This window comes from Cottoperca gobio, chromosome 7 (assembly GCF_900634415.1).
Source record: "Cottoperca gobio chromosome 7, fCotGob3.1, whole genome shotgun sequence".
Classification (NCBI taxonomy): Eukaryota; Metazoa; Chordata; class Actinopteri; order Perciformes; family Bovichtidae; genus Cottoperca; species Cottoperca gobio.
The window spans coordinates 13833318-13860996 of NC_041361.1; the positions used below are offsets into that span (position 1 = coordinate 13833318).

At 41.3% G+C, this 27679-nt stretch overlaps 1 protein-coding gene across 5 annotated transcripts in view; it reads left to right on the top strand.

The window, feature by feature from the left end:
* Positions 1-27679, top strand: part of LOC115010420 (kazrin-like) — a 157654-nt gene that overhangs the window by 90923 nt on the left and 39052 nt on the right. For all 5 annotated transcript variants that reach the window (XR_003832468.1, XR_003832469.1, XM_029434948.1 and 2 more), the window contains exon 4: positions 19688-19795. Coding sequence is in view for 3 of the 5 variants with exons in the window: in XM_029434948.1 (XP_029290808.1) it covers positions 19688-19795 (108 nt within the window). In the remaining 2 variants the exon portion in view is untranslated. The remainder of the gene's footprint in view (positions 1-19687; positions 19796-27679) is intronic.

The window sequence follows — 27679 nt, forward strand, 5'->3', positions numbered from 1 at the left end:
TGTGGAAGTAGTCTGCACACATTTTTGTTTCGTAGAAAGAAGCGAGAGAAGGAGAGGAGAAGCTATCATTGTCTCATTTGTATGGTACCCTGTCTGACACGAACACAGGCCGGATGAGAACAGCCTATTCTTGTTTCGAGAGTGAGGACATAGCAGTAATAAGAGACGGCTGGACAGAAGGGACAGGGGACGATCAATTGGAACAGAGACAGAGGAAGTAAAAGAGATATGAGGAGAATTTAAGATGGAAGTCAGATGGAGAGAAATGAAAAGATGACTGTAACTGGAGGTTATTTACATCCCTAACATTTGCATTTGCATTTCTGGGTTTGTTTTGGCATTAATTTGTGCCTATTCTGGCCAAATATACATCACACACGAGATCTGAGCTGAAACAATAATTTGATTCGTTTATTGACAGAAAACAAATCAAATAATATTCTGAATTTAGCTTGCATTTTGAAAGCAACAAATGTCAGAATTGTCTGTTTTTCATTGTATATAATTTCAGTAAACTTAATATTTTTAGAGAATTTGAAAGACTTTTTCAAAATTGCGAAATTTCCACTATATAAAAATTAAATAAAAACTCTTTATAGACCAAACTATTTCTGATCAGCTGATTAACCGATAATGAACATTATCGTTGCAGCCTTACAATATATAACATAATGTCAAGAAAGAAATTACTTTATTAATAATTTAACATCTACAGTCCATCCATCGTCTACCGCTTATCCGGGGTCGCGTCGCGGGGGCAGCAGCTCCAGTAAAGTGTTACATTCAGCAAATGATCTGTGTGACAACCTCTGGAATAGAGATACCAAAATGTCCCCTGACAGAAGACTCAGTAGACCAGAATGCACTGCGGCCTGAACACATGTTCAGTTTTGAAATGTGTGTATTTTAGTTCCTTTATGTTTCGTCTGAACAAAGTTGCTTGTTTTCTTTGCTGTAAGATAAATGCTAACGCCGTCCGATGCCGTAAGTCTGCAGTAATGCATCTCAGAGAAGCTGTACGAATATCCCAGGACACAGTACAGCATGAAGGCAGCACAATAGCTCTACTGACGGAGTATTAAGTATTTTGTAAGAAGATGATGAGTTGATGAAAAGGGAATCAGAGCTATGAATCACCTATTGAACTAATATCAAAGCCCGTCATTAATCCACAACTCTAAAGTCAAAGCTGCTGTCTTGCCTCTAAGGAATGGTACCCACTGAACATTAGCATTACTCCATTTACCATTATGACAAATGGAGGATATTCATTTTCAGAGTAAAAGTTTGCAGTATAAATTGCAGTTAATTCATTTAAATAGCTCTGGACCTCAAATGTGTTTTAAAATAACTTCACAGATATGAAATGAAGAATTACATCACGCAGGTAATAACATACAGGAAAGCAATCAAAGTAAAAGACGCATAGCATGTTGGAGAGATATAACAAGCTTACCTAATCTTCATACCCCTAGTCTAACAATGTAAGTAAAAACAGTCCAAGAAAACCTTAAGTACTATAAATAAACGTCAACGTCAACGGAAATCGAAATAGATCCCTCTCCACTGAAGCGCTAAGAACATGCAAGGAAAGTTACTACGAGGGACAGAAAATGACAAGTTCTCCACTGGCAAGGTAAACTGACAGAAAACAGAAGGAACCCTTGACTGCCACAAAATGCTGACTTGTTGGATGAGTATCCTTGAAGTGAACGAGAGCCCGGAGTGACAGAGAGCGATTCACACGGGAGATCTAAAGCTAGAGAGGTGGAGAGAGAGCCAGAGACACCGTGGAAGAGAAGGAGAGATCTAAAGAGGGAGAGAGTCAAAGTGACACAGTAACGGAGAGCGCGACAGACCTAAAAAGACAGATTTTGCGGTGGCAGGGACGCCTCAGGGCTGCAAAGCTACTGCAGAGGGATTAATGATGCCAGGTCAGACCCTGAGCTGTTTACGAAGAGACACACAGATGTTTGTTTTGTTACTATTGCTAGCTTCTTTCACCATGTTGGGAAGCATAGACGAAACTCTACAGCGACAGTACCCAACGTGCAACCACAGAGATGGACCTGTGAAGGGTAGAGAGGTGGAGGGAGAGATGGACTGCAGGGAGGTGGGGGGGTCTCCTGTGGCTCTTTAGGTAAGCTGGCTCTGCGTTATGTACTGTAGGCTTGTTCACTGGACATATTTAGGGCCCCCAACTAGGACACAGGTGTAGAAACAGACTTTAGTTACTAAATGAGGACCATCGAGCTCGATGCTGCCAGGGTGAGTTGCCTGTTGCGTAACCTTGACCCCACATGTTCCACTTGAGGTTGTAGTGAGGGGGCACTCTTATGTCTCTTAGTAAAAACATGGACTGCTCAACACAAGAAGGTGTTTTTTATTCATAACAATAACAAACACACTCTCCACCGTGTAGTCGGTGTAAATGACACTAAACCCAGTGGCGACGCTGCAGTCTTAGTATCCATTACAAGAAGCTTTTTTTAACAGAGAGGGACCCCCTTAATTTAGCTGATACTGTAGGCGACCTGTGACCAGACTGCAGGATTGGCTGCTCCACTGTGCTATTTTGAATATAGGACACTATCGAGTCCACTCCCTTATGTCATACCTTATCATAGCTTGTTGTTGTATATTACTTTTTTATAGGGTCAATTTGTTGTTGTTATTTTTCTTTTACTAAAGAGAGGTAAACTTTCAAGCATCAACTACAAATCTGTTTAACACCTCAAATGTTCCAGCTAGTATTCAGTCAAAATGATGTATATTTTCCTCCAATGTCTTCACAATCCTGAAATCCATCATAGAATGAAGGATTATTATGATTGTCAATGAATCCCTCTAGTATTTGGGGGATTAATCGATTCATTGTGAAGTCCATAAACTATCAGGACAACTGTGATTTGTGACTAAAGGTTTCAGTACTAATCATTCTTGACTGGTATTACAGTGTTAGTTCAGGCTAACTTATATGTCATCGGTTGCAGGAGATGCAGAGGGAAACGGATAAGGTCTGAAGCCACGCTAGGTTATTGGTAAGACAGCCATGAGCCCCTCTGTCAGTTACATGTCAGCTTTGGTGGAAATTAGACAAATAATAGGCAGAACAAGGCTGCGGCTTGACAAGGACAGCTGTGGAAGTGTGGGCGCAAAATACAGCAATAGAGCTACTTGGCAGGGTCAAACACCTGGCAGTGATAAAGTTCAAAGAGCACCAACCTCTGTCCGTCCGTCTCCTGCTGTTGTTGGCTCTGTTGACTTAAAACCGCACTTCTTGCTCGTGGCAGGCAGACAGATATGTGATGCCTAGTAACCGCAGCACTTAGAATCTCTCTCCACTGCTTTGCCTAGCAACACATTGCAGTGACAGTTTACATCACCGCCCTCGCTGGCAGGGTCGCCTGCTACAAGCCTCTCAGCGGCTATCTGTAAATGTCAAAAGGCAAAGTGTGGAGGAGGAAAAAGTGACAGGAAGCGCTATAAAGGCTTCCAGACGCAAAACAATCGGGCCCATTTTTTACGATATTGTTTTGTCAGCGGGAAAACTGACATGACTTCTTGTAAGGGAATGATTGTTTGAAGTTATGTTTGGAAGAAAAGAATCTTCTTTTGGAAGTGTGCGATGTCCACACCAACACTTGTATGTGATGTAAGCCCTCATGCCATTCAGCTAACAATCTCATTTCTCCACTTCAATGCAGCGGTCGTGAATTTCACGGTCTTTGTCTCTTGTAAATGACATCTCTCATTGGTAATGACTTCTCCATCGGCAACCTTGTCTTTTTAGAGACATGTATTTATTATGGGAACGGAGCTTTGTGTCATTTATTACATTAGTGAGGCAACAGGGAGCCTAATTATCCATCACAAGGCTCCTACAGCTGCTTTTCACTATAAATTCAACTGTCCAGCCAGGGTTGGAAATGAACGTGTTTTGGATTCCAAAATCTTCCAGCCATCTAAATCCACCATTGTCTTCTTGGCTGTTGCAGTGAGTGAAGCAAATCTAGCAGCCACATTCGGCTGGCGGCTCGGGCTAATATCCAACGCTGAAAAACACAACTTAATGTACACAAGGATAAGAATATTAATTTAGCGGTGAATATGTATTGTACTCTCAATTGTTGTCTAACTCTGCACAGTTTTAGACTGCAGAATGAACCGCCTGCTTTCTTTCCCGCCTTTTCCCCGACTCTCGGATGGCACGAATGATGACGATGTTACTGTGTTAGGTACGGCAATTTAACAGTCATACTCAAACAGTTGCAGGCAAATGAGACCCACAAACGCCATCAAGTGCAATATGTGCACTTGCAGCTCTTCAGTGATACAAGGTTGCATCTCAGTGTGGGGATCAGCTCTCTGTGGATGTGGCTTTACAGCACAGTGTAGGCCCACAGCAGCATGTATGGCATGTTTAGTAGGACTCAATGTCAGCGCTGAAGAACACAAGGTAATGTAACCATTTGCAGCTTCTCTTTGAGATCACCCTGCGCTTGGTAAAATATATAAATCACAAAGTGACACATCATGTTCAATGCAGTGCAGTGCTTGTGCAAGAAAGCAGACACAACTAAACAAAATGGACTAAGTTTGAGGCTTTAGTTACAATTTGCTTCAAATAGTTAATTTGGCGATATTATACAACAATAACATGAATATATCAGCGTGACATGATTCCACTTACTGTTGATAAGAGATCTTATTGAATCATCCCTCAGCCGTAGTAGTATTACAACTCTGTGTTCATTTTTGCTCTTAGAACTTTTGAGCTTCCGACTGCAGTGACAGTAAATGTCAAGTGTTTGCACTTTGAACAAACCCTTTGACTTATTCTGACTGTTAGCCTGCATTTGTCTTTTAAACTGGTCATGGCCATGTCACCAATGTTGTGTGAACAAAAGGATCTGCTTTGTGGATTGCGGCATGATGAATCACTGCTCGCCTTGTAGAAGCAGAGATGTAGATATGAAGCGTTCTTGATTTAAGTTGAAAATGTCAGATATTTCTGTCCTTCTGCTGTTGGGATGTATCCAACAATAGCCCGACGGCCATCGTCAGCTGCTACGAAGATAAGTCGGGATAGTTAAATGCATAATAGGCTTCTGTTTAAATATATGTATATATTTTGCCTCTGGATGCTATTACTCTGTCAACATTATTGCAAGGATATAAGCGCAGCGCTGTTTAAGGGTCGTATGAGGACGGTGGATGCTCCAGACTTTAGGGTTATTGCCCAGTCTTGTTCTACATTCGTCTTGCTAGAAGGAAAGGTTTTACAGCTGCTGAGTTTTCCACTCCGTTCTCTCATGGCACATTGACTAATGTGACCGCTCCAGTGCCAACCCCCAACCAATATGTCTCTTAGGAGCTTGTTAGCCACAGACCTGCAGTGACCCAGACGCCCTCGCCTGTTCCCTGAAGCTGAAAAAGTTACTGATTTCCTTTTTTTCTCTTCTTAACTGCCTTTTCTAGATGGGAGAACTGAACTTGAGGTGACAACCTGTTGAACTTTCGGTCGCTTTTGCACTTGGACAAATAAATAATGTGGCAATTCATGTAGATGAGCAGGGAGTATTTGTTTTGTTAGTGACTGAAAATATGTCAGAAATAACAAACTCTGCAGTTAGTTGTTGGGATAGAAAAGTGTTATTTTTGAATGATGTATACATAATACAGATTTATAAAAACAATGTGTCTGCAGTGTTGGTAAGCCCACTGTGTGCGGATCGATCCATCATGCACGACAACGCTGCTGAAGCTCAGGTGCTGCTTGGTGCTGAATGTTGCCCGTCCCAGCCCGCTGCCCCCTGCTGAGTCCCCTCCTTTCCCCATTAGCCAATCAATAAAGCTTTAAGGCACACCTGAATGGACGCTGCCTCAGTGCTGCTGCCGAGTGCTTTGGTGGAGTGATGGGGCTTTGTTAGGCTTTATAGAACCTAACAGCCGGCACACAAGCATCTGGAGAGGCTGCGGGGTTATGGGCAACATTTTAAGCAGACGTTTGGAGCCTTTGCGTCCGTGCGTGAGATGGTGAGTCAGAAGATAAAACGCAGAATGAAGAAGCCAAAATGGTCATTGTTTAAATCCAACAGGACAGTTTTATACCCATCCATGACCAAAATCATTCATAACATCCATCTCTCTCTAATGTTTTATGTCAAGTCAGTCCACATGAAGTGGGGCTTATAGAACATGTTAACCTTTTGAATCTTGGGCCCTTTGGGACTTGGGACTGGGGTTTCAGTGGGTGAGGCGTGTGTTTAGCCCTCCAGTGGTAATGACAAATATATGATCATTCTATTAAAAACTAAAAGAAACCTATAGAACATATAAACAGAAAATCTAAATAAGTGTTAATAAATTTCAAAAATGAAATGAGAAATAATAAACACAAATAAAAATCCCTTCTCTATTAAGCTTTTTTTTAATCCAGATAAGCACTCTTGTTCTGTGCTAGCCTCATCCTGCCCACTCACACACTCACACACCTCTACAAGCATCTGGGAGGCGTCCAATGCTTCCTCAGCTGTCTGCTATTGGCTGTTGGATCACTCCGCTGGAGCAGCGAGGGGTTAAGTGGCTTGTTCAACACAACCCTCAGCTGTAGCTGTTGATGGAGGAGGAACTTACCCCACCCACATTTCAGTCTGGTGGTGGTCTGGGATCTGAACCTCTTCACCCACTCTCTTCTCAGCTGTGGGCTTGGCGGTGGCTTTTCGATATTTCTGAATATTTCCTGCACACACCATGGAATCTCACAGCTGAGCAAAGTCAAAGCGGCATGCTACTGTATGTTATGTATTTCTTTCTCCTCATTTGAATGGTTTCAGGGGTAGGAGTGTGTTCTGGGCTCCTGTTGTGCACATGTCGCCTGTCAGAAATGCTCAATAATACTTATTTAGTAGTGTAGGTGGAAGATATTAAATGATGTTAAAAAGTATTTCTTTGATTATACATCATTTGAGATGTTAATATTCATGAGGTCACCAGCATCACGTTCAACGCGTGCAAACATGGATGTTATGCTTTTTAATCTGGTCACCATGAGCATCTAGTTTGTTGTGATTTGTTTGCTCTTACAGTACACATACTGTACACTGTATGCAAAATATATAGCATGGCTAGCAAGAGATAGAAAACCAAGAGTTGCTTCCACTATCCATATCTCATGTCCTCCAGAACTGTGAGGAAACACCACGATCATCATTTGGTATTCATAATGCAGGATTTTCCCCAGTCGATGATTGAAGTGCAGAGTTGTGAAAAGATTTTGCTCGAAGTGCAACATGCCTCAGAGCCCACCGAAGTTTATGTCAGTCGGTTGGCCTTGAAGTGGAGGTAAGCGATGCTTTACTGGCAATTTGTTTTGCAGTCCGAGCCATTGAATAAGCAGCGCAGCACTGTGCACCGTCATGCTCCGCGAGCCTTGTGGAACTTTGGTAACCTGTTTCATTTGTTGTATCTACACGGCTGTGCTCTCTCCTGAGCAGGCGTGTGCTTCCTTCCTTCTGAGACCAATTTAAAGTGCATCTTTACGGAGAATCCACCAGAACTTACTGCTTACTTTTTACCATTTTGGTAAAAGTATCTCGAGGCAAAGATGACCCCAGATACATGTGAGGAAAAAGAGTACAATTATTTTTACCTTTTATTGTCCATCATTATAAAAGATCCTAGCAACAATACCGCCAAGTCCAGTTCATCATTTCAAACCAGTGCTGTAGTTATGCTGCTGTGTTTATATCATAAAAAGGGTTTCACTAATTGATTTTGTCCATGCAGAGGAGATGGGAGACAATCGTTGTACATAAACAACAGCCACATGGGGCAGCAGAGCACAATTTCTGTGATTTTGACATAAACTCTATAACAGTGTACTGCCGGTTACAAACGGACATTTCTGTCTTATTCATCTTTTCAGATACAGCATGCATAAACATTTTTGGCCCAGCTGTTGACATGAATGCAGCCATATCCCACTCATAACTACAGTACCACATGCAGCACAAACACAGAATTCTTCTGGTGAACCTAAACATATCTCCTGTACGTAAAGCCACTGGAGATGCACATACAGCAACATAAGATAAATACACACACGTCTTCCCCTACATACGCCCCTCTGGGCTTTGCTCTACCTCTCTGTCCTTTTCATCGGGTCCTTGTCAGTTTTCACACGTTGTTTTATAATTGGGAACATTTGTAACTGCTTCCGGGCAACGCTGTGGCCCATCTATCACATCGTGCACGTGCCAGAAACATCAGCACAGACACTCAGGTATAATTATCCCAGAATGGACAGAGTTCTGTGCCGACTTCGGCAGCCTTAATTGAGAAGGAAATTCATGAGTGCATACCGCTGTGTATTGACAAAATGCATCACTCACAGCAAGAATACAAAATCCCTCTTGATCATTTCTCATTCTGAGCCACGTCGTTTTTCTTGTTTGAGCTGTTTGATGCTTCATTTTTTGATTGTAGTTTTATTCATTTTTTGTCCGTTTTCCTGAGAACATGAGCAGAAGATAGGTATTATCAAACTGAATGAATTCACAATAATGGTAAACCCCTACCAACTCCAGAGTATGACGTTAATAATGAGCTGAATATCTTTATGCACTACACTACTACCGTACCAGTTTAATGTGTAACTGCATGCTTTGTGGTTCGGTGTACTTCAATTCTTCCCATTATGGTATGGTAAGGCGTAGTAGGGTGGAGAGAGGAAGCAGACACAGGCTATAAGCTGGAAGATGGAGGTGTGAGAGGGGATCCTTTAGAGAGCAGCAGAGAGGGAGAGGAAGGATCTGGAGCCAGTGGATGAAAGAGAAAGTGAAGAAACAGAGATGAGTGTGTGTCAGGTGTTAGTGAGTTCCAGAGTGAAGGGAGACAGTGGAACAGAGCGGGAGAGGAGAGTTGTTACTGCCTGGGATGAGTTCTGGAGGAGTGGGAGCTTTTTGTCATAATGGGAAGTGTGTGTGTGTGTGTGTGTGTGTGTGTCTGTGTGTGCTTGTGTGTGTGTATGTGTCTTTTCCCAGCGGCTGACTTGCTATTGAGTAGCAGAATAAGTATTTTTGCTATTAGAGGAAACAAATGTCATTGTATCAATGCAACCCATCACTTCATACACACTTTTCACAGTAAAAGCAGAAAAGGGTGAAGGCTTTTAATGTGAAAGTATAGAGTTTATTGATGCTAGCGTAACATAGTTTGTAGTTCTGTTTAAAAAAAAGAAACACAGGGCAACAGAGGCAAGTGCTGATACATTATACACAAAAACAGTACACCCCTACCAACTCCAGAGTATGACGTTAATAATAAGCTAAATGTCTAGTCTATCCAGTTGGACACTCTCTGTTGGTCCGTACCAGTTTAATGTGGAGCTGCATGCTTTGCCTGCACGAGTCCAGACTCCCTGCTTTGGGAGAAAGCAGTCAGTTTAATGTCTTCAATATGGCATCAAGTCCTCCTGCCAAAGACTCAGCCACATCACACGAGGACATTGCCAGCCCAGTTTTCCTGGGAGTTCCCCAGTTTTCACTGCCATCTCCTGGTGTCCTTCATCTACCGTCCAGATATAAACTGCAAGTTAGTTCATTTTCAGTTCAATGTCAAATCAGTAATACTGGCATTAACCAGATTTGATACAAAAAGTCCTTTTTAAACCTTTTGATTTGAATCATTTAGATATGAAAAAATCCAAGCATAATCTAAACTCTGGTCAGATATGGAAATCAGGTTTTGAAATGTATTCGGGAGGCGTGGATGTGTCGTTGTTTGATTCCACTTACCAATTCCCCAAAACAAAGTTCAGTACTTTATTTCCATTTCCTCCTATTTAACAGTGTGTTTTCTGCAAACGCCGCAGTCAATGCAGAGATTAGGGCGAGCTAATGGACACATGCTGGAGAGGCACAAGCCGAAACACCAATGTGGTTGTCAGTAGCAACAGTGTCAAGAGCCATAGAAGATTCTTCAGTGTCCACGAACTCTGCATTGGTTCACATTTTACACAAATTGCCATCCCTCTGAAAATAACTATGAACATTATGAACAAAAGGCAAACACATCCATGATATTTTCCTGCTTTTCTGTTCTTGTACGTCCCCATGTTGCGTTTGTGTTATTGTGCCTGGACTTCACTGTCAACACTCAAAATTGGCTTTGGATGCTCGTCACGATTGCTAAAAAGAAATCCTGAGACTGAGGTTAAATGTTGGTCATAAACAGATTGAAGCACAGTTTCAGTGTGTGTGCGTGTGTTTGTGTGTTAGAGAGGCTGAGTAAGAAAAATAAATAGGGGGATAACCTCCTGCAAGCCTCTGCGGTTCAGTCTACTTCAATTCTTCCCATTATGGTATGGTAAGGCGTAGTAGGGTGGAGAGAGGAAGCAGACACAGGCTATAAGCTGGAAGATGGAGGTGTGAGAGGGGATCCTTTAGAGAGCAGCAGAGAGGGAGAGGAAGGATCTGGAGCCAGTGGATGAAAGCGAAAGTGAAGAAACAGAGATGAGTGTGTGTCAGGTGTTAGTGAGTTCCAGAGTGAAGGGAGACAGTGGAACAGAGCGGGAGAGGAGAGTTGTTACTGCCTGGGAGTGTGTGTGTGTGTGTGTGTGTGTGTGTGTGTGTGTGTGTGTGTGTGTGTGTGTGTGTGTGTGTGTGTGTGTGTGTGTGTGTGTGTGTGTGTGTGTGTGTGTGTGTGTGTGTGTGTGTGTGTGTGTGTGTGTGTGTGTGTGTGTGTGACGATGAATGAGGTATAGCTGTTGAAGCTGCTAAGGAGCGAATAAGAGAATAGGGAGAACATGAGGAAATGGGAAGTGTGTGTGTTTTCCCAGCGGCTGACTTGCTATTGAGTAGCAGAATAAGTATTTGAGGAAACATATTTCCTTGTATCAGCTCACACATATGTGCACACACAAGCATAGATCCTGTACTTTTACAGAAATACTCTTCTCATTCACTAATTAATTCCAGTCAGCTGTACTGTGACACACTTATTTCTTTCAGTGTTAAGCTTCTGCCAATGCAACCCAACACTTCAAACACACCTTTCACAGTAAAAGCAGAAAATGGGAAGGATACGGCTATTTGAGCTGCTGGAAGGCTTTTAATGTGAAAGTATAGAGTTTATTGATGCTAGCGTAACACGGAGACAAGGACCAGTTATTTAGACTCATTTGGGAATCATTAGTATTTGTAGTTCTGTTAACAGCAACACAGCAACAGAGGCAAGTGCTGATACATTACACTGAAGTTACCAAGACAGTAGGTAAACATGGTGTTGAAGGAGCCTCTTACTAAAATGTCTATAAATATAGACATAAAGGGCTATTGCCAATATAAACCTATTTCAAACAAAGGGCTGGTTTTCTCTGCATTTAAGATGATATGAAGAGTGTGTTATTTTTACATGTCTCATTCTTTGTGATCTCTCCTCTTTCGTCTCTCCATTTCAGCAGCTGAGACCTTTCCACCATTCCCACCCGCTCTGTAATCACATTATTCCTTGATTTAGGAGATGGAAACTTCATCATATCGTCTTTATTTCCTGCCATCTCTCCCTCTTGACCTTCCTCCTACTTGGTCATTATGCCCTGTCTCTCATTTTCTCCTTCTTCCCTCCCCTTCTCTCACACGCTCACTTGACATATCTGCTCTCATTTAATCGCTTTCTCTTTCCTTCTGTCCCCTTCCATTCGCTGGCTCAACAAGCCCCTAGAGCAGAGACTCCCTGCTGCCCTATTCCACGAGCCACACTCTTCATCATATTGAAGGAGAGAGGCTGACGTAGGATCACATTTTGGCACATGGTGGAATTGATTACGGCAGGCTGGGTTGATTCAAGGACGGATACTCGTATAAGAGAAATTATATTAGTGCTCATCTTTGCCTGAATGTTGACGCAGCAAAACCAAAACAAATAGTTCCCCAAACAGCAGCAGCTCCACAAGGAGGTCGTCTTCATAGGCTGTTGTTGGGTCTTTTACTGATCATAGATGAATTTATATTTGTGGGATCATAATTACTGCCCATCATCAGTACGAACCAATATCGACGTTTCTTTTTTTTTTGCTGTGAAACAAAGCTGTTGTGGTGACCGGTGCAGTTCAATGAATGTGTAGACTTGTTGAAGCCTCTGATACTGACAGTCTACAAAACAGCTGTAGGGGCCAACCTGTCATTTTAGAATAAGCTCAAAGATGACAGTTGCATGCATATTCAGTCCTATTTTATAGTTGTGCACATGAAGACGCAGCAAATATGAGGTTTCAATTATGTTTTAGTTTGGTAAATTGTTCCCAGAGCAAAAAAAAAGAAATCTTGCATGAATATGTTTTGGAGTCATCCGCCACGGATGATTTGCTTGGAAGGAACACGATCATCAATCAGTAATCGTAGCACACAGGAAAACACTTTTCATAGTTGTTAATTATCTCTAAAGCAAAAAGAAGTTTCAGTTCATCGGGTTACATGTACGCATCTGAAGAATGTGTTATTATCCAATAGCTGACATAACTATTAATATGATAATAATAATAATAATAATCTTTATTCCTGAATTTATTTTGGGTACATTTTCAAAATATGACGTTTACATGTATGCAGCCAAAACATAATAATTGTTGAGATTGAGCTGAGATTTGTGTACACCATCGCTCCCTTATTCAATACACAAACCGGCTCACATTTATTTATATATTTTCTTTATAATTCCAAATATCCATTATTAAGCACAGAAGGCTGATTTCAGGCAGAAACTTTGAAGAGTCTTCAAAAACATCTTTAATTTAATCTGGACTTGATCGTAGCCTAATCACTTTGTTCTTTCTGACTGCACCTTTCTTCTGACACCTGCCACCCCAACGCAAGACACTCAATTAGAAACCCATTAAAGTGACAAACGGTAGAATATTACATTTTCACCCCAAACACTTTTGAAGTTAAGTGGCTTTTTAGATGAAATGTTATGACATGCTTGCAGATTATCATGGAATAAAACATTACACTCAGCAGCACTAAAAGATACTCTGCAAACATAGCACATTACAAAAAACAACAGCCTCCTGAAGTCCTTTGGAGAATTCTACACTTGAATACTTTTGCACTGCCCTTGAGTCATAATTGGTATTGATGGTATTTGTTAAATTGATTCTGAACAAATTGAGGGGCGCTGAAAAGGATTTATTTTCAATTGTACCTTCTAGGTGTTTTTGCATATGGTAATTGCGTTGGGATAATTATTCAAATATCTTCAAATTTTATTCTCAAGGCCCATTTCAAATTAGTTTATTAAGGATCCGCCGTTTCTCTGTTTTCTATTATAATGTGGTTGGTTAAAGTAATGTGATGTAATGCCAAGTCCCAGGGTGCATTTAGCTAATACTGTCAGAATATCATTAATGGAGTATTATGGTTTTTAAAAAATTAATATTCTAGATTTTAAAGGAATATTTTTGGGGAAATACACTTATTGGCTTAACAAACATATATGACGATAGTATTGATCTTCTCATCTAACTGCGATAAAGCATATTCCCCAAAATGTTTGAATTAGTCCTTCAATTTTAGAAGTGTGCTTTTATCGTTAGAAAAACTTGACTTCAGATTTTCTAACAACAAACTACTGTAATTGTTTCTGATCTAAGGAAATGTATTTTTATTTTTTTATCCCTATAACAAGTTTACACCATCTCACCCACACGGCGGATGTTCACATGAAGACTGGCGGGTCAAAGAACAGCAGCTATCTCAGGTTGTCACAGTTAAAGTTACATATAATTAACGTAGCCACTTATAATCTGTCATTATCTCTAAATGCATAACAAAAACATCTTCACAGCTACAGCCAGCTGGTGACGAGTGTCAGCGGAGATAAGAAGATGCTGGACTTGGAACAATTCTCACATTATTTTATTATCAAATGAGATATAAATGTTAGCGTTTCATCACCATTCAGTTTCAGCTGTCACACAGCTCTCCATCTCCCAAAGTGCTTTGACTCCAGGGATAAATATGGTGTTGAAGTGGCCATGCTCAGGCCATTTTAAAGCTGTAATGCTTACAGGCACCTGTCCCTGGTCTGTCATGGAGCACAGACAATGGGCCATTTTTCACTCGGCATACGGTGGTGATGTGTTCATTCTTCTGATGGCCACTGTGAAAATGACATTCACGCAATAACAAAAGCCCGTTTCTCCTCAGTTTAGTCTCTCAGGCTGCAGCTCATTTTCTCCCGAGTCCTCCTTACACCGAGTAATAACATCCTCAGCTTACACACTTATTTTTGAATGGCCGGCCGAGTACATTCAGCAGCCTTTCATTCCAATGGGAATTCACAACGAGTCGTCTCCAGATCGCCGACGGTTAGCACGGGCGGCTAAACGTTAGGCGCTAGCTCCCCACAATCACACCCCTGGTCCATTACTTCCATTTATCTGCGGGGTATTTATAGAGCACCTTGAATTGGGGTCTTGAGGCAGGTGATGCAGGGGGGGGGACTGGTGGTGATTAATGCTTGAATACATAAGCTTTATCACAAGTCCGGCAGCCTCGGGACCAGAGAATGTCAGTGCAATTAAAGACGGGTGGCAGATGTAAGAAAAGAGAGGCAGTGCCTATCTACAGATTGCAGACCGAGTCGGGGAACACGGGCGGCTCGGTGAAGGTTCCAGCAACGGCGCCTATTCATTCCTTAATCACCTCCACTACTCATTAGGGCCCTCTTTTGTTCCAGCCGTCGTCTTCTCCTGAGCTGGGCCAGCAGATAAAATATGGCAGGCTCAGAAGAGTGAAGAGCTTGGGCTACCTTATTAAACTGCGACAGAGAAAAGATAGAAAATGATGAGGGAAAAGAAGAGGTGACTTTAGAGTGGTGAAGTCAGTCAGCTAAGGAAGAAGAGAGAACTCGAGGGAGAGGGGTGGTGACAGAAATGTGAGATACAGGGAGAGAGAGAGAGAGAGAGAGAGAGAGAGAGAGAGAGAGAGAGAGAGAGAGAGAGAGAGAACCGTGCGACCATGAAGACTAGTAATTCATCTCCAACTTCCCTTTAGGACTGTTGGAACATTCAACCAGAAGAGCATAACAATGTGGGGAGTTTATATCATAATCATACACAGTTCAGCTCATTACAGCTGGGACTGCTTGAATTACCTCTACAATAATCTGCACAAACCTGTGAACTTCAACTGTAGTGCAGAAACCAGATGTACATTTGGTGGTTTTATTCAATCATTTTCCTTCTCAGAGCATAGGGCTCCTCTTCCTGCTACCTTCATGTAAAGGTATCCAGGTGTCCATAAGATGCAGTCTGTTATTGTTTGTGCCTGGTTAATGGAGAGTGAAGTTGTCCTGAGTGGCTGGCCTTTCACACAGAGAAGCAGGAGACAAATGTTTTGCATGTGTTTGTGCCTCCAGCTGAGAACCATAACAGCCAACTGGCTTTGATATAACGTGTTCACCACTGATCATTACAGTGTTGATTGGCCAATTACATAGACAGACACTGCTGTCAGTTGGTCCTGTAGAGACGGACATATGGGACTGTGTTGATGAATGGTAATACTTCCCACCTTTGCTTGAACATGAAAACAATGAAGCCACTGTTAATAATAATGTGCACTGGGAAACATAAATATTAAATGAGACCTATATCCAGAGGCACTCAACAGCAATAACAACAATCAAACCAGTGTTGAAGTCTCACGCTCGTGAATATTTCCCCCGGCTTCACAGATTACCTTTTTGCCAGACTACTAAATATCTGGATCCCCACAAGTGTCTGAGTTCTACGATGCACTATGAAGTCCGTAGTTTGAACTCAATCTTCCTTTAGACTCGGTGGGGTAAAGCAGGCTTGGCTCCCTCTATTTTTGAGGGAATAGTTTATTTTGGGACATGCATCTCTCACTGACAGGGATTTTGTGTTTCCTCCCCGCTGAGAAGAGGAACTACAGGGGGCTCTTGTTGACACAGGCTGAGTCCGCCATGTAGCTTTTACTGCAACATTGTAAAGGTTAGAGTCAGACTCCCATAGGAGTCGACTGCCAGGCAGCCAGGGTCACTGAAGATACACAGGTGTGTTGTATAACAGTTTACTTGGTCAGAGAAAAACTGTTAACCGGGGGGGGGGCACATTTCAAAGTAACCTGATACAAGACACTTTCTAAATTACCTTAAATCTAGTTCTGTGTTTCTGTACTGCAATTTGTCAGTCGTTAATAATAACTTATCTTTAAGTAATTGTTTTAAGTCTAGAGCAACTGTCTGACAATTTAGTTTCAGTGCCAGTAGACCCTGTTTGGTGCGAAGTGATTTGGATAATTCCATCATTACAAAGCCACACAGGGTACAACAGTTGTTTTAGTCTCTGGGCCAAATCATTATTTATCTAATCACAGCAGAATTACCTGTTCCCTCCACTGTGTGCTCGGCTGGTTAAACCGCTTATTATTAATAAAGTGAATTGATGAAGTTTGATGGTGAGGAAAATGGAACCAAGCCATTAAGTGTGATAAATTCTCATCAGCGTTTAAAAAAAACAAAAACATTTCTGCTGCAGTGCAGTTCATTGCTTTATCATGAACACTATGTATCTTGCAATATTCTAACATGCTTTTATGACATTACTGCTATTGTGTGTATAAAACTTTCCGCAGAGACAAGAAACCAATAGAAGTTAATGTGAGGAATCATGGAGGACAGAGCTGTTAAATGTGACGTGAACATCACAAGCCTTCTGTTTTCTCTGCAGCTTGAAAGAGAAAGTTCAGACACATGAATGTTGCTGTGATAATGTCATTCAGTTCTCTGGCATTTTAATTAAATTAGAGAAAAGATGGACAATATTACCGTACTAACCTGCTGTAATTTCCAAATTGTATTTTAATTACATGGCATGATTTTAGGTTCTGCAAACATACTGATTCTCTCATTTCATGTCAAACTGAAAACGAAAACTGTGTGGCAGACATCCACACTTGCAGAGAGGAGATAGGGGAGCTTGTGTCTTTGTCAGATAATATTGCTGCTGGCATGCTAGGAAATGAAGAAAGAAAAGACGGAGAAGATGGAAGCAGAGCGAGGAAATTATGCTCTTATCTCAAATCCTTAATAGATCTCCCCAAACATGATTTATACAACAGGTGAAAGTCGAGGTTTATAGAAAGCTTCACTCTGATTCAAGGTGCAGTGTAGCAGGTAGCAAATGCACAGAGCCAGAGATGACATTTTTGATTGTTTCTACAACTCCTCCATATTATCAGCCCCTGATATCTCATCCAGTCTACTTATCCCACCCACTGGCTGTGTCTCACCTCTGTGTGGCAGCGTCTGCAGAGTCTTTGACTTTAGTGAGATAAAGACTGAAAGATATGAGGCGATTGGACCGTACAAGACCAAAAATAGTAAGTGTGTTGAAAAGGACATTCAGGAGCATAGACAGTGAGCCAGAAAACATTACAATTACCCGCTTGATCACTCAATGTGGCCAACAACAAAACAAATGCCCCTTCATTGCTGTGCACAAATACACATCACATCAGCACAAGGTCTGACCGCTGAAACAACAGTAGGACAAGCAGCTCGACCATTCTCTCTCTGTACCGCACACTCTAATTAGTCTTGTTTCTTAAACCTGTAGGATTCCAATTTAATGAAAAAAACCCCCAGCCTAAAACACAAAGTAGAGCTGCAGAGTTGTGACTGTATATCTGCATATATATATATATATAATATATATATATATATATATATATATATATGTATCCGCATTATGATTGGGTTTGAGTTTGGTGCCATCATTAGTGGGAAATGCCTCTTTCAATAAAGAGTTGCATGCAAATTAGTTTGATATATAACCATCCAACGTCTTCATACTGGGCAATGATTTCTTACAAATAAGTTATTGTATCAGTTGTAATATCACATTGATGTCACATGTTACAATGACACATTAATCAAGTGTGGTCAGCATCAACAGGTGCTGAGGAGAAAACGTTTAGGGTTAACAGGTTATTTATTTCCATTACTTTTTTTTAACAATGTAACTAAAAGGAGGCTTTGAATAGTGAATTAATGTAAAGTAAATTCAAACAAAATACATTAGGTCCTAATACTTAAGTTTCAACTTAACGTCATTGCATATACAGAAAACAAAATGTCAAGTCCTACATGAGCTCACTGTGTAGCATATCCCCCTGCTGTCCATCCCCGTCAAGCAACCGTCAAGGCTAACTTATTCCTTTGCATTTACACACTCATCCCCTTTTCTCCTTGGTAAGTTTCTAGATGTTGATGTCAAGGGCACGATGCAGGGAACATTTCATGAGGCTGCTGGGCAGCAGCGGCTTGAAGCAGGCAGATAAGTGCGCACTGTGAATTTTAACATCATAACTCTGCTTCTGGTGCCAACGGCTGCACCGTGGTCAAGTTTAAGTCAAAATTATACATTTGCAAGGTATTTGCAAGGCAAAGTGTTTTTCATGCCCTCTTACCGATCACTTTATGTGGGGCCAGGCTGATATTTGGAGCCTCATAAAGTCCATCTCGACAAGCGTGATGACTTATCTCGCCATAATGGCAGCACCACCCGGGACCTCGAGCTCTTCACCCAGACGCATCTGTGCTCAATTACTGCAAATCATTCAACCGGTAACTGCGTCTTAGTCGGTGGGTGGTGGACTGATGGCAGCAGGAATGGGAAGACAAAAAAGAGGCCGGAGAGGAGCACAGGTTGAAGAGAAGTCGTTTGCAGGGATTTGAATTCAACAGAGTGTACGAGCGAAGCAGCACAATCTCAAAACCTTGTTTTTCGCCAGCCACTTGTGACCTTTTTGCAAATTTTACTTTTTAATAGAAGTGTCTGTGGGCTGTAATGGGAGGACGGCAGAAGTGGACTTTACTGCACATGTTGAAGTGACAAAGACATTTCTTTAAATTGCTTATATAAACTGACCTGGAGCAATGCATTCAGTATGCACTCACTACGTGCACTGGTGAGGCTGGCCAAAACTATATCAGAAACTACTGAACCTCACCAGAAACCAAATCACACTTTGCTCATAAAAATGCTAAAATGTATATGCAGCAGTCTCTCGGAGTAGCGACTGTGTATGTGCACGTGTATGTGTTTAAGCTGGAGGGATTGTGCTTCAGCGGCTCGTTCATGCTCTCCCCAGAGACGGTAGCTGTGTTGAGTATTAGTAAGGTACTGTGGAGTTAGCACAGTGTAAGGAGTGAGGAGTAAAGATTCATGATGTGTGTGTTGAGGGGGATGTCTGGTGTGCTGCATTAAACATTTTGTTTCCTCATGCATTCTGTGAGGAAAACTACCACTAATGAGGACTTTAACATATCATGCATTATCATGCAGTTTGGGTGTACACAGGCCTTTTCTCTCTTTCTCTGCTACTGCTGTCTCCATATTCCTTTTAAATGATCGTTAGAAACAGATTTTGGAGCTCCAGTCTACATGCTTTAACAAACATCCGCACACAGAAACACAAATTAAGATAAGTCAGTGAGAGAGTTTTCACGTGAGCTTGTTACACATGCTTGAGCTCACATCCCATTTCCACTAACACAAATTAATTCCACTATCTGTCTAACTTTGCTATCGTTCTAAATCCCTCCCTATGTTGTTGGTTTAGTTAACCTAGTTTGTCCTTTGTTTTTCTCTCAGATCCCTCTTCCCACCCGAGGCAGAAGTCGCCGGCCACTGATCTCTGCTACAAGACTGAAATCAGCAGTCTAATGGACTTCAACTCTCCGGACGCTTCCCTGGACAAAGGTAAGACCTGAACAACCACTGACTTAAAGTTGTTTCCTTCCCCCACTATGGGAGGATGCCGTGACAAGGCAGGGGCAGCATACATATGAATCCAAAAATGCACATGCAAATACACAGTATATACACACGCTTGTACACACAATACACATGAGGAGAGGAGGACCTAATGGAAGCGTTGCTGCCTCACTTCCTCTCCCTTCTCAGTATTTGCTGCTTGCACCTGTTGTTGGAACAATGGGCATCCATTACACATGTTTCTCTTGCTAACGAGGACTGCTTGTGATCCAGGTTGCGTCTGGCTGCTAATGAACCCAGCGAGTCTGGTGTTTAAAAAACATCACAGAGAGCGTTTCAACTAATCAGACAAAGGCTGCTACTTCATTCAGTCTGTGTGCATGTTGGTGTTGAACCAGGAACACAACAACGGCTGGTTTTGGGCTGTGATTAGTTTGTGTTCTTAAAGTTTGGACTCTTGTTACATGCTTGTTGGACCAGCAGGGTAGAAATTATAACTCTCACTGCAGTTTGTGCAGTAATGATGCAGTTAGTTAATAATAGTTCTAAGTGTGTATTTAAATACATACATTTGTAATGTCACTCAATATGGTGAAAGTAAGTATAAGTTTTATATTATCGGTTAAACATGTTGTGAAGTTAGCAGTAATTGCTGGTAAATCCAATATTGTGATTGCATTTATTTACATTTTAATCAAATCTATTTACATTTTATCCTATTTTACCATATTTATAGACATTTAAGAAGTCAAGACTTCATCCTATCATTGATGGATTACCATTTATTTAACAGTTACAGGTAAATTGTGTAAAAATCAACCCACGATACAACGCTGTCAAACATTGAAGTTATTAAATTTCAAATTAGTTTGAATAGTCAATTCACACTCAAATGTTATCATGGTGAGTGGTTGACTCTACTACAACCACATTAGTCTATAATATAATATATATATATATATATATATGTAACATAATGTACATTTAAGCCTGTAGCGCCGGCTGATTTGTAATTAGAAATTGATGCAAATTGATCCGAAGAACGTTCAGTGAGCTGACTCAGTAGATGTGTAATTACAGTATTTCATGGCTTGCTACTAGTGGAGACATTCTCATGGTTCCTATGAGGACAATCCACATTTTTATTGGTTTTATATTTAATGCATACCTTCCAGTCCTGTGAACAGTGAACACTATGCTGCTCCACAGTCATGTGTGTTTACAAGTCTGCTGTTAGTCACCATGAACCATCCTCAAAAAGCAGCCTATAAACTTTAACATCATAATTATTCCCATACTCTATCTAACTGGCCAGACGGGTCTCATGCTCTGCAGACAAACACAGTTACTGTCGTTTATCTGGAGTCTGTCTCCATGTTTCAGCCCTTTCAAGACAAACGCTTCTTTCAAGGAGTTGGAATCTTGTAGAGAGGATCAAAGTAGTGAACGATGGCACCAGTACAAACACATCTGTGGATCCTGTAAGGCTGCCAGCTCCAGTATGGATCTCTGGTGTCGCCCAAGGAGACCCAAGGGGCCTTTCTCTCATTAGAGTGTCCTGCTTAGGGGTCTATTGGGCTGCCAGCTCTTCTCTCCTATTGGCGTCTGTCGATGTCGGGATGGTACTGAGAGAGCTCACAAGTCATTGTTCCTAAAAGAAAAAGTGGAACAGTGTTGCTGGCTTTTTGGGTACTATGGTATGTTGGTTACATTCCACCACTGCAGATCAGTAGTACCACATATGGTAACAGTTATGCACTAAGTACTTTTACTCAAGTACTGTACTTATTACTTTATACGCTGCGTTTCAGAAAGGAAATACTTTACTCTTTACGCTTTTTCCGTTGTTTTATATAAAATTGCTCAACGTTGTATAACGTTACTTAAAATGTTGATCAATCGGTAGTATTCCAATAATGTAGGATAAATATAACTGATTGGGACCTTTTTGCGTAGTGAGTTATGTTTGTGAGTACATTTTGCTGCTAATACTTCTTTTACTGTTTTGTAAAAGTTTGAATGCAGACTTTTACTTTTTTTCCCTCGATTGTCATATTACTACTTTAACTTTTAAAGTAAAACATCTCTGTGCTTCTTCCATCACTGGAAGTCATCTTTTGTGTGTCCCATTGATGAGATTACAGAACATGCTGAATGAGTTTAAATTTTTGGGAGTCAATTGAAAGTCAAGCGAGCAGATACTTCACTTGATGAAGTTATATGCACATTTTGAAATGAACACGTTTGTATATGCACATAGACGCACCTTCCTTCGGCACGAACCAGCTGGTGCATTACGCCTGTGGTAATTTCCTGGGTGCTGTAAATGTGCAGACTCAGGATAAACACGTACGCACACACCAACAACCCCTGCAGTGGCCAAGGCCGCGTATATCACCACAAGTTTTCTCCGAATGAGAACGGGGAACTGAGGGGCTGTGCTATCAGCAAATTCATCTCAGGTCTGCAGTAAGAGAGAGACAGAGAGACGGGGAAGGAGAGGGGAAACAAACGTAAGCAGTGAGCACTGCATCATTATGGAGACAGGTGCTGCTTCTGCACAATAACTGCCAATGATATCTGGGTGAAGCTTGGCATGTGGGCTGGTTTAAATAGGAAGGTCAGTGCAAAGAAGTCAGACAAGGCGTCCAGAAAACATGAGGAGGAAAGGAGACAGAGAAGCAGAGAGAAAAATCTCGGGGGGGAAAAAAGTTGAAGAGCAGAAGGCAGAAGAGGTGAGAGACTGCTTCAGGACACAGTGTAGCCTGCAAATGTATTCTGATTAATGAGAGAAAATCATACAGCAAAGGTGGGCACAGGGAGAGACCAAAATGAACAAAAGAACAATAAGGAAAGGCAGAATGTGTAGGTGTGTGTGTGTGGGTGTGGGTGTGGGTGTGGGTGTGGAGTGGTCTCAGCTGAGCACTTTCATTTTTCTCATTCGCTGACACTTTCCAAAACACCTGCCCCCACCAAAGCTCTCTTATAGCACTTAAATTGCCTCCAGCAACAATAACCAGACCTCTCCACTGTAATTTACACACTTCAGAAATAGCTACTCAGAAATGCTCAGACACTAATTGTTTGTGCGTACGTACGTGCCACACTTGGTCGCACTAGAACATCAGAGACGCAAACTTCTCGCCTTTTCCAAACACGTTTGCTGTTTTCTTCTTCTCTCTTCCTCCCTTTCTAATTCATTAAGAGGCATGTTGCACCCGAGGTATATTTAAATACAGTATTACATTTAACTTTGCCGCATGCTACATTCTGTTCTAAATTTAGATTTGAAGCTGTGCCGTTCAATCAATCAAGGTTGTTGTTTTTATATGACGGCAACTTTCAGACTAAAAATGCAGAAGAAGAGAAAGTGTTGACGCACAGGTCAGTGCAGTGACAGTTGCTAAGCAATGTCCCCACTTCAAAGCTGAACTGTGTGATTTGTACTATCAATGCATCCAAAATTGCCAGGTCTCAGACTGCCTGAAATTCTTTCTGTAGTAAATGGACCAGAAACAGCACCAGTGCGTTCCGTGACCTTCGTCTGATCGCTCGGCAAGCCTTCAATCCGCTGGGCATAGTATCGCCGAGTCACACCAAATGTATTTTGAAGCACACGAGGGAAATCAAACCAGTATAAAGTCAATGCAAAATGTATATTCATGTGTACTTTCCTAAAATATACTGAATACTTTGTTGCGAGTGTACATTTTATGCATTTAAAAAGTATTACATTAGTTGTGTTAAATTGAAGCCATCTGGTGTATTAAACATTGTCTTTAAAATATATGAATCAATACACGGACACTCGCAGATACAGACGGCGTGCACTGAGAAGTGTTCATTTTGTGCCCATAATAACTAAGAAGACTCTATATCTGAGTGCTATTGATCCAATACATTATTAAAGATGTGGAGCTGCTACTTCCAACACTATGAACATGAATCATACAATATTATTAGTCTTCAAGTATATTTCATGTTTTCTTTGTACTTTGAACATGTTTTTCATTCAATGCAATCTTGAGTTACATTACGTGTTTGTTTTGCCGTTTAAGAAGCAATTCCAAAGTTTTTCAGTTTTATCTTGTTAGCTTTTATTTTACACGCAGGTGCAGCACTGCGCCAAGGTGCTACTAGGTGTATTTTCTATTTATGAATTCCACCTTGTAGTCTGACACGAGGCGACCAGCCAACTAGTACGCCCGGTCACCGGTTGTAATACCTTCTGCCTGCCCTTCAAATGGCTGTTAAAAAGGCCCGTGGGCAGCTAATCTGAGCTGGCGTCTGGCAGTAGTGAATTGGCAGCGGAGGCGAGGGTGGAGAGAGAGTCGGTGGCTGTCGGAGCTGCCAGGTCTGGAAGTAGGCTGAGTGGCACCTGGTGGCTGCCGGTTCCTTTTCACTGATTACTCAACACAAAGGCTGGAAGTGGCGCAGATAGAGAGACCAATAACATAGTTGATGCAGAAGAAGATGGGAGAAGCCGGTGTGAAGGTGTAAAGCATAAGATGCACAGTAGTATTGGTGATGAGTAGAGAAAGCCTGACAGGTAAGCACTGACTTTTTATACTCGCAGTAGATCAGCAATATAAGTTTGCACACCCTCACGTCTCATTTCAAACAAAAGACTTAAAGTTGACATTTTAACACGGACCCAACCTTCACATGTATGTGCTTTGCAAGAGACGGGCGTGTGAAGGAGGTTGTGGGACGTCCTCTTGAGGGGAACAACAAGCGTGGGACCTCAACATTCCTTGTTATATATCGCTGCAGTTATCAACGGATGATGCCTTTAGTTAGAGTAGTGTACACTGACATGTCATAGGTTAAACTAAGCATTAACAGAAAATGGGTCTACTTTTGCAGCAACCTAATGTGACCTCATCTGGCAACACACTGCATTGGCCAATTAAATATGTGCATGTGCATATTTCAGGTAAAATGCCTTGAAACACGAAATTGCACTCTTCACCTCGCAACTGTCGACAGAGGACGGAAGGATTTATGGTCTCACTTCTTCCCAGAGTATTACAAGCTGCTCTGCAGACACCTGATGAGCCCTGAAACTCATGGATGTGTCACTCAAACCAGACGCTCTCATTTGTATTACATCTTCCCCGGTGATGGACGAGGTGCTCATCTTTTACTCAGTGAGAGTGGCACTACTGCAATACAAAGAAGCTTCATACTCGTAAAGTATACAAAGTAAAAGCACTCATGCTTTTTTTATTGTTCTTTAATTGATGCTGATGTGAATAGCATTGATGTTGGATCTCAGTTGAATTGTTGGGATGTTTAATAACACATCTAAAAGAATCTAACATATTTATATTTGACAATATATTTTATACTGTATGATGATAATACATAATACCTAAAGTTAATGTAGTGCAGTAAAGAGTTCAATAAGTATGTGAAATCTGTACTAAAGTGCAGCACTTGAGTAAATGCATGTAGAGTTCAGTGTTAAAATGCATTTCAACACTGAATCCCATAGAGCAGAAAACTGCTTTTGGCAGCTGAAAGTATTGCCGTGTGTGTAGAAGTGCAACGTGCTTGAAAATTCAAGCAACAGTGAACATTACAGCAGATTTCTACTGTATGTGACGCAGACACGATTTACCCTTCACAGTGTACTACAATATTTGGACTGCCATCACCACTACATGACCGCATCCTTTCCCTCCGTCCAGTGTGGTGTGGCGTCGGTACAGTAATAACTCCTCACAGTTCACTGCACATTGTTTTCTCTCCACTAGTTCACACTTTGTGACTCGTGGGCTGATCTTTCTTACCGGGGTTGTTTCAAGGTTTTTGCTGTGCAAGCTGCAGTGTTGGGGGTAAAACCATGGGAACGGGAAAACAGGCCAAGTGTGCATTTATAAGGAGAGGGTGTCCATTGACACGTACATTGTGTGTGGTAACAAAGAGCAGTTAGGCGGTGCTGAAGATGGACACCACCTTGTTCACAAGCAACAGACAAAAGCTGTAGTGGTAACAAGTTGACCATCGGTGTGCACACACACACACACACACACACACACACACATACAAATGTAATTCATTCCTAATCTTTTTCTCATTGTCTCTGTTTAACTCTCATGTTCTTCTTGGCGTGTGAGGTGGTGCTGCTGTTCCTTTTGAGGTATTGTGTAAACTGGCTGCAAAGAGGGAGATTGTCTGCTTCCATTGATTTTCATTTAAGGGATAGTGCTCTCAGCTCGTGTGTGTGTGTGTGTGTGTGTGTGTGTGTGTGTGTGTGTGTGCTTGTGTGTGACGCTTCATCCTACGAGCGTCAGCAATTTCAGCGAAACTGCTTTTGTTTTTACACGCAGATCTTTTTCTTTTTTTTTACAATACATCATGCATTCCAAGCCATGCATGTCACCCAAAGCTAATTTCCTGTTGTTCCCATGTCCCTCCAGAGTGATTTGATGCTGTCTTCATGTAGGGTAAATAGCCAGCACGTGCCAAGTACATTCTTTTAATTAGGAAACCCAACAGACCTGCTGATTAGCACTTCATCTTCATAAGTGTCTGTGCCTGAGCTGCAGCTGCACCGCTTCCTACTTACCTTACTCTCCAGCATGTCCCCACAGCTCTGGAGCAAGAGTAGTGTAATTAATATGCTGTATTCTGCCATCTAAAGTAGATTCTGTTAATGTGGTCCATGTACATGGCTTGTAAGAAGAGGTGTACTGTACTGTACTCAAGTAAAAATACTTGAGTAAAAGTACAAAAGTATTTACTAAAACAATTCTTGAGTAGCTAGTAACTTAAGAAACATTATTTTTAAACACAAGCACACTTTTGTCCCCTCAAGTCTTTTATTTGATATGCCTGAAATGATTTCATCCACAGATGGTCTTTCTCAGGTCAAATGAACGTGTACATTCACCCGCATGTATTTGTGATGAAATGAAGTCATCGTCTGCTGATAAGAGAACCAGACAATATTTCCCTTCTGCCTCTCTCAAGTGGAGTCATAAAACATTATACACCAATAAGTGTAACTACTATTGTAATTACATTATTTGCTTGTTGTCTCCTTTATTATACTATGATGTGGCAAACAAATCATGTGCATAATAGTCCATGTTTATATGTCAAAGAGTAAATCTAAAGAGTGTCGACTTTCTTTATGTCTCATATCATTTACTCAGTTAGGCTAATTAGGAGATAATGCTGTGATGTTTCATCATTAATAGCCTTTTAAATACAGGCGTGTGATGTGTTCACTTTGACCAGGTGGTTGGAACAATATATCAGTCATGTTAAAGCAAGTTTCTTCGTGTTCATACTTCTCTACCTTTCTGTCTGTGTTCATCAGGCATTTACATTACAGCAGGGAGCAGGAGCAGTAGTAGAAGCATGATATACTGTGTGTGTGTGTATATGCAAATACTTATTATGTACTCACTTCAGACCAGCAATGTGAGCTGTAAATATAATATATATTCAATAAGTTAGTTACTGTATTTATTAAATACGCACACTTTTACACAGTTGGGAGCTTGGTAGCCCAAAATGATAGTCATAGCGGTATCTTGCTAGCATGACCTTGGTTTTTAGATGGTAAAACCCCTTAGTCATAAAACCACCTTCTTCCAAGAATTGAGCATCAAGGGAACTCCCCTGCAATCATTTCTCATAGCAAACAATTTGACCAGCACATTTCTTGAAATAACTTTACAACCCACAGCTCCACATGATGAATGGCACGATTATATTTTTTCTCCAATTCTCTTTCTGAGCTTATTTTCTCCAGAATGGGGAAATTGCTGAGTCATTTCTCATCCTTGGATTTGTAATCTTAAACCATCGGGTACTAGGCAGAGGCACATGATGTTCTCTCTAACCAATATAACG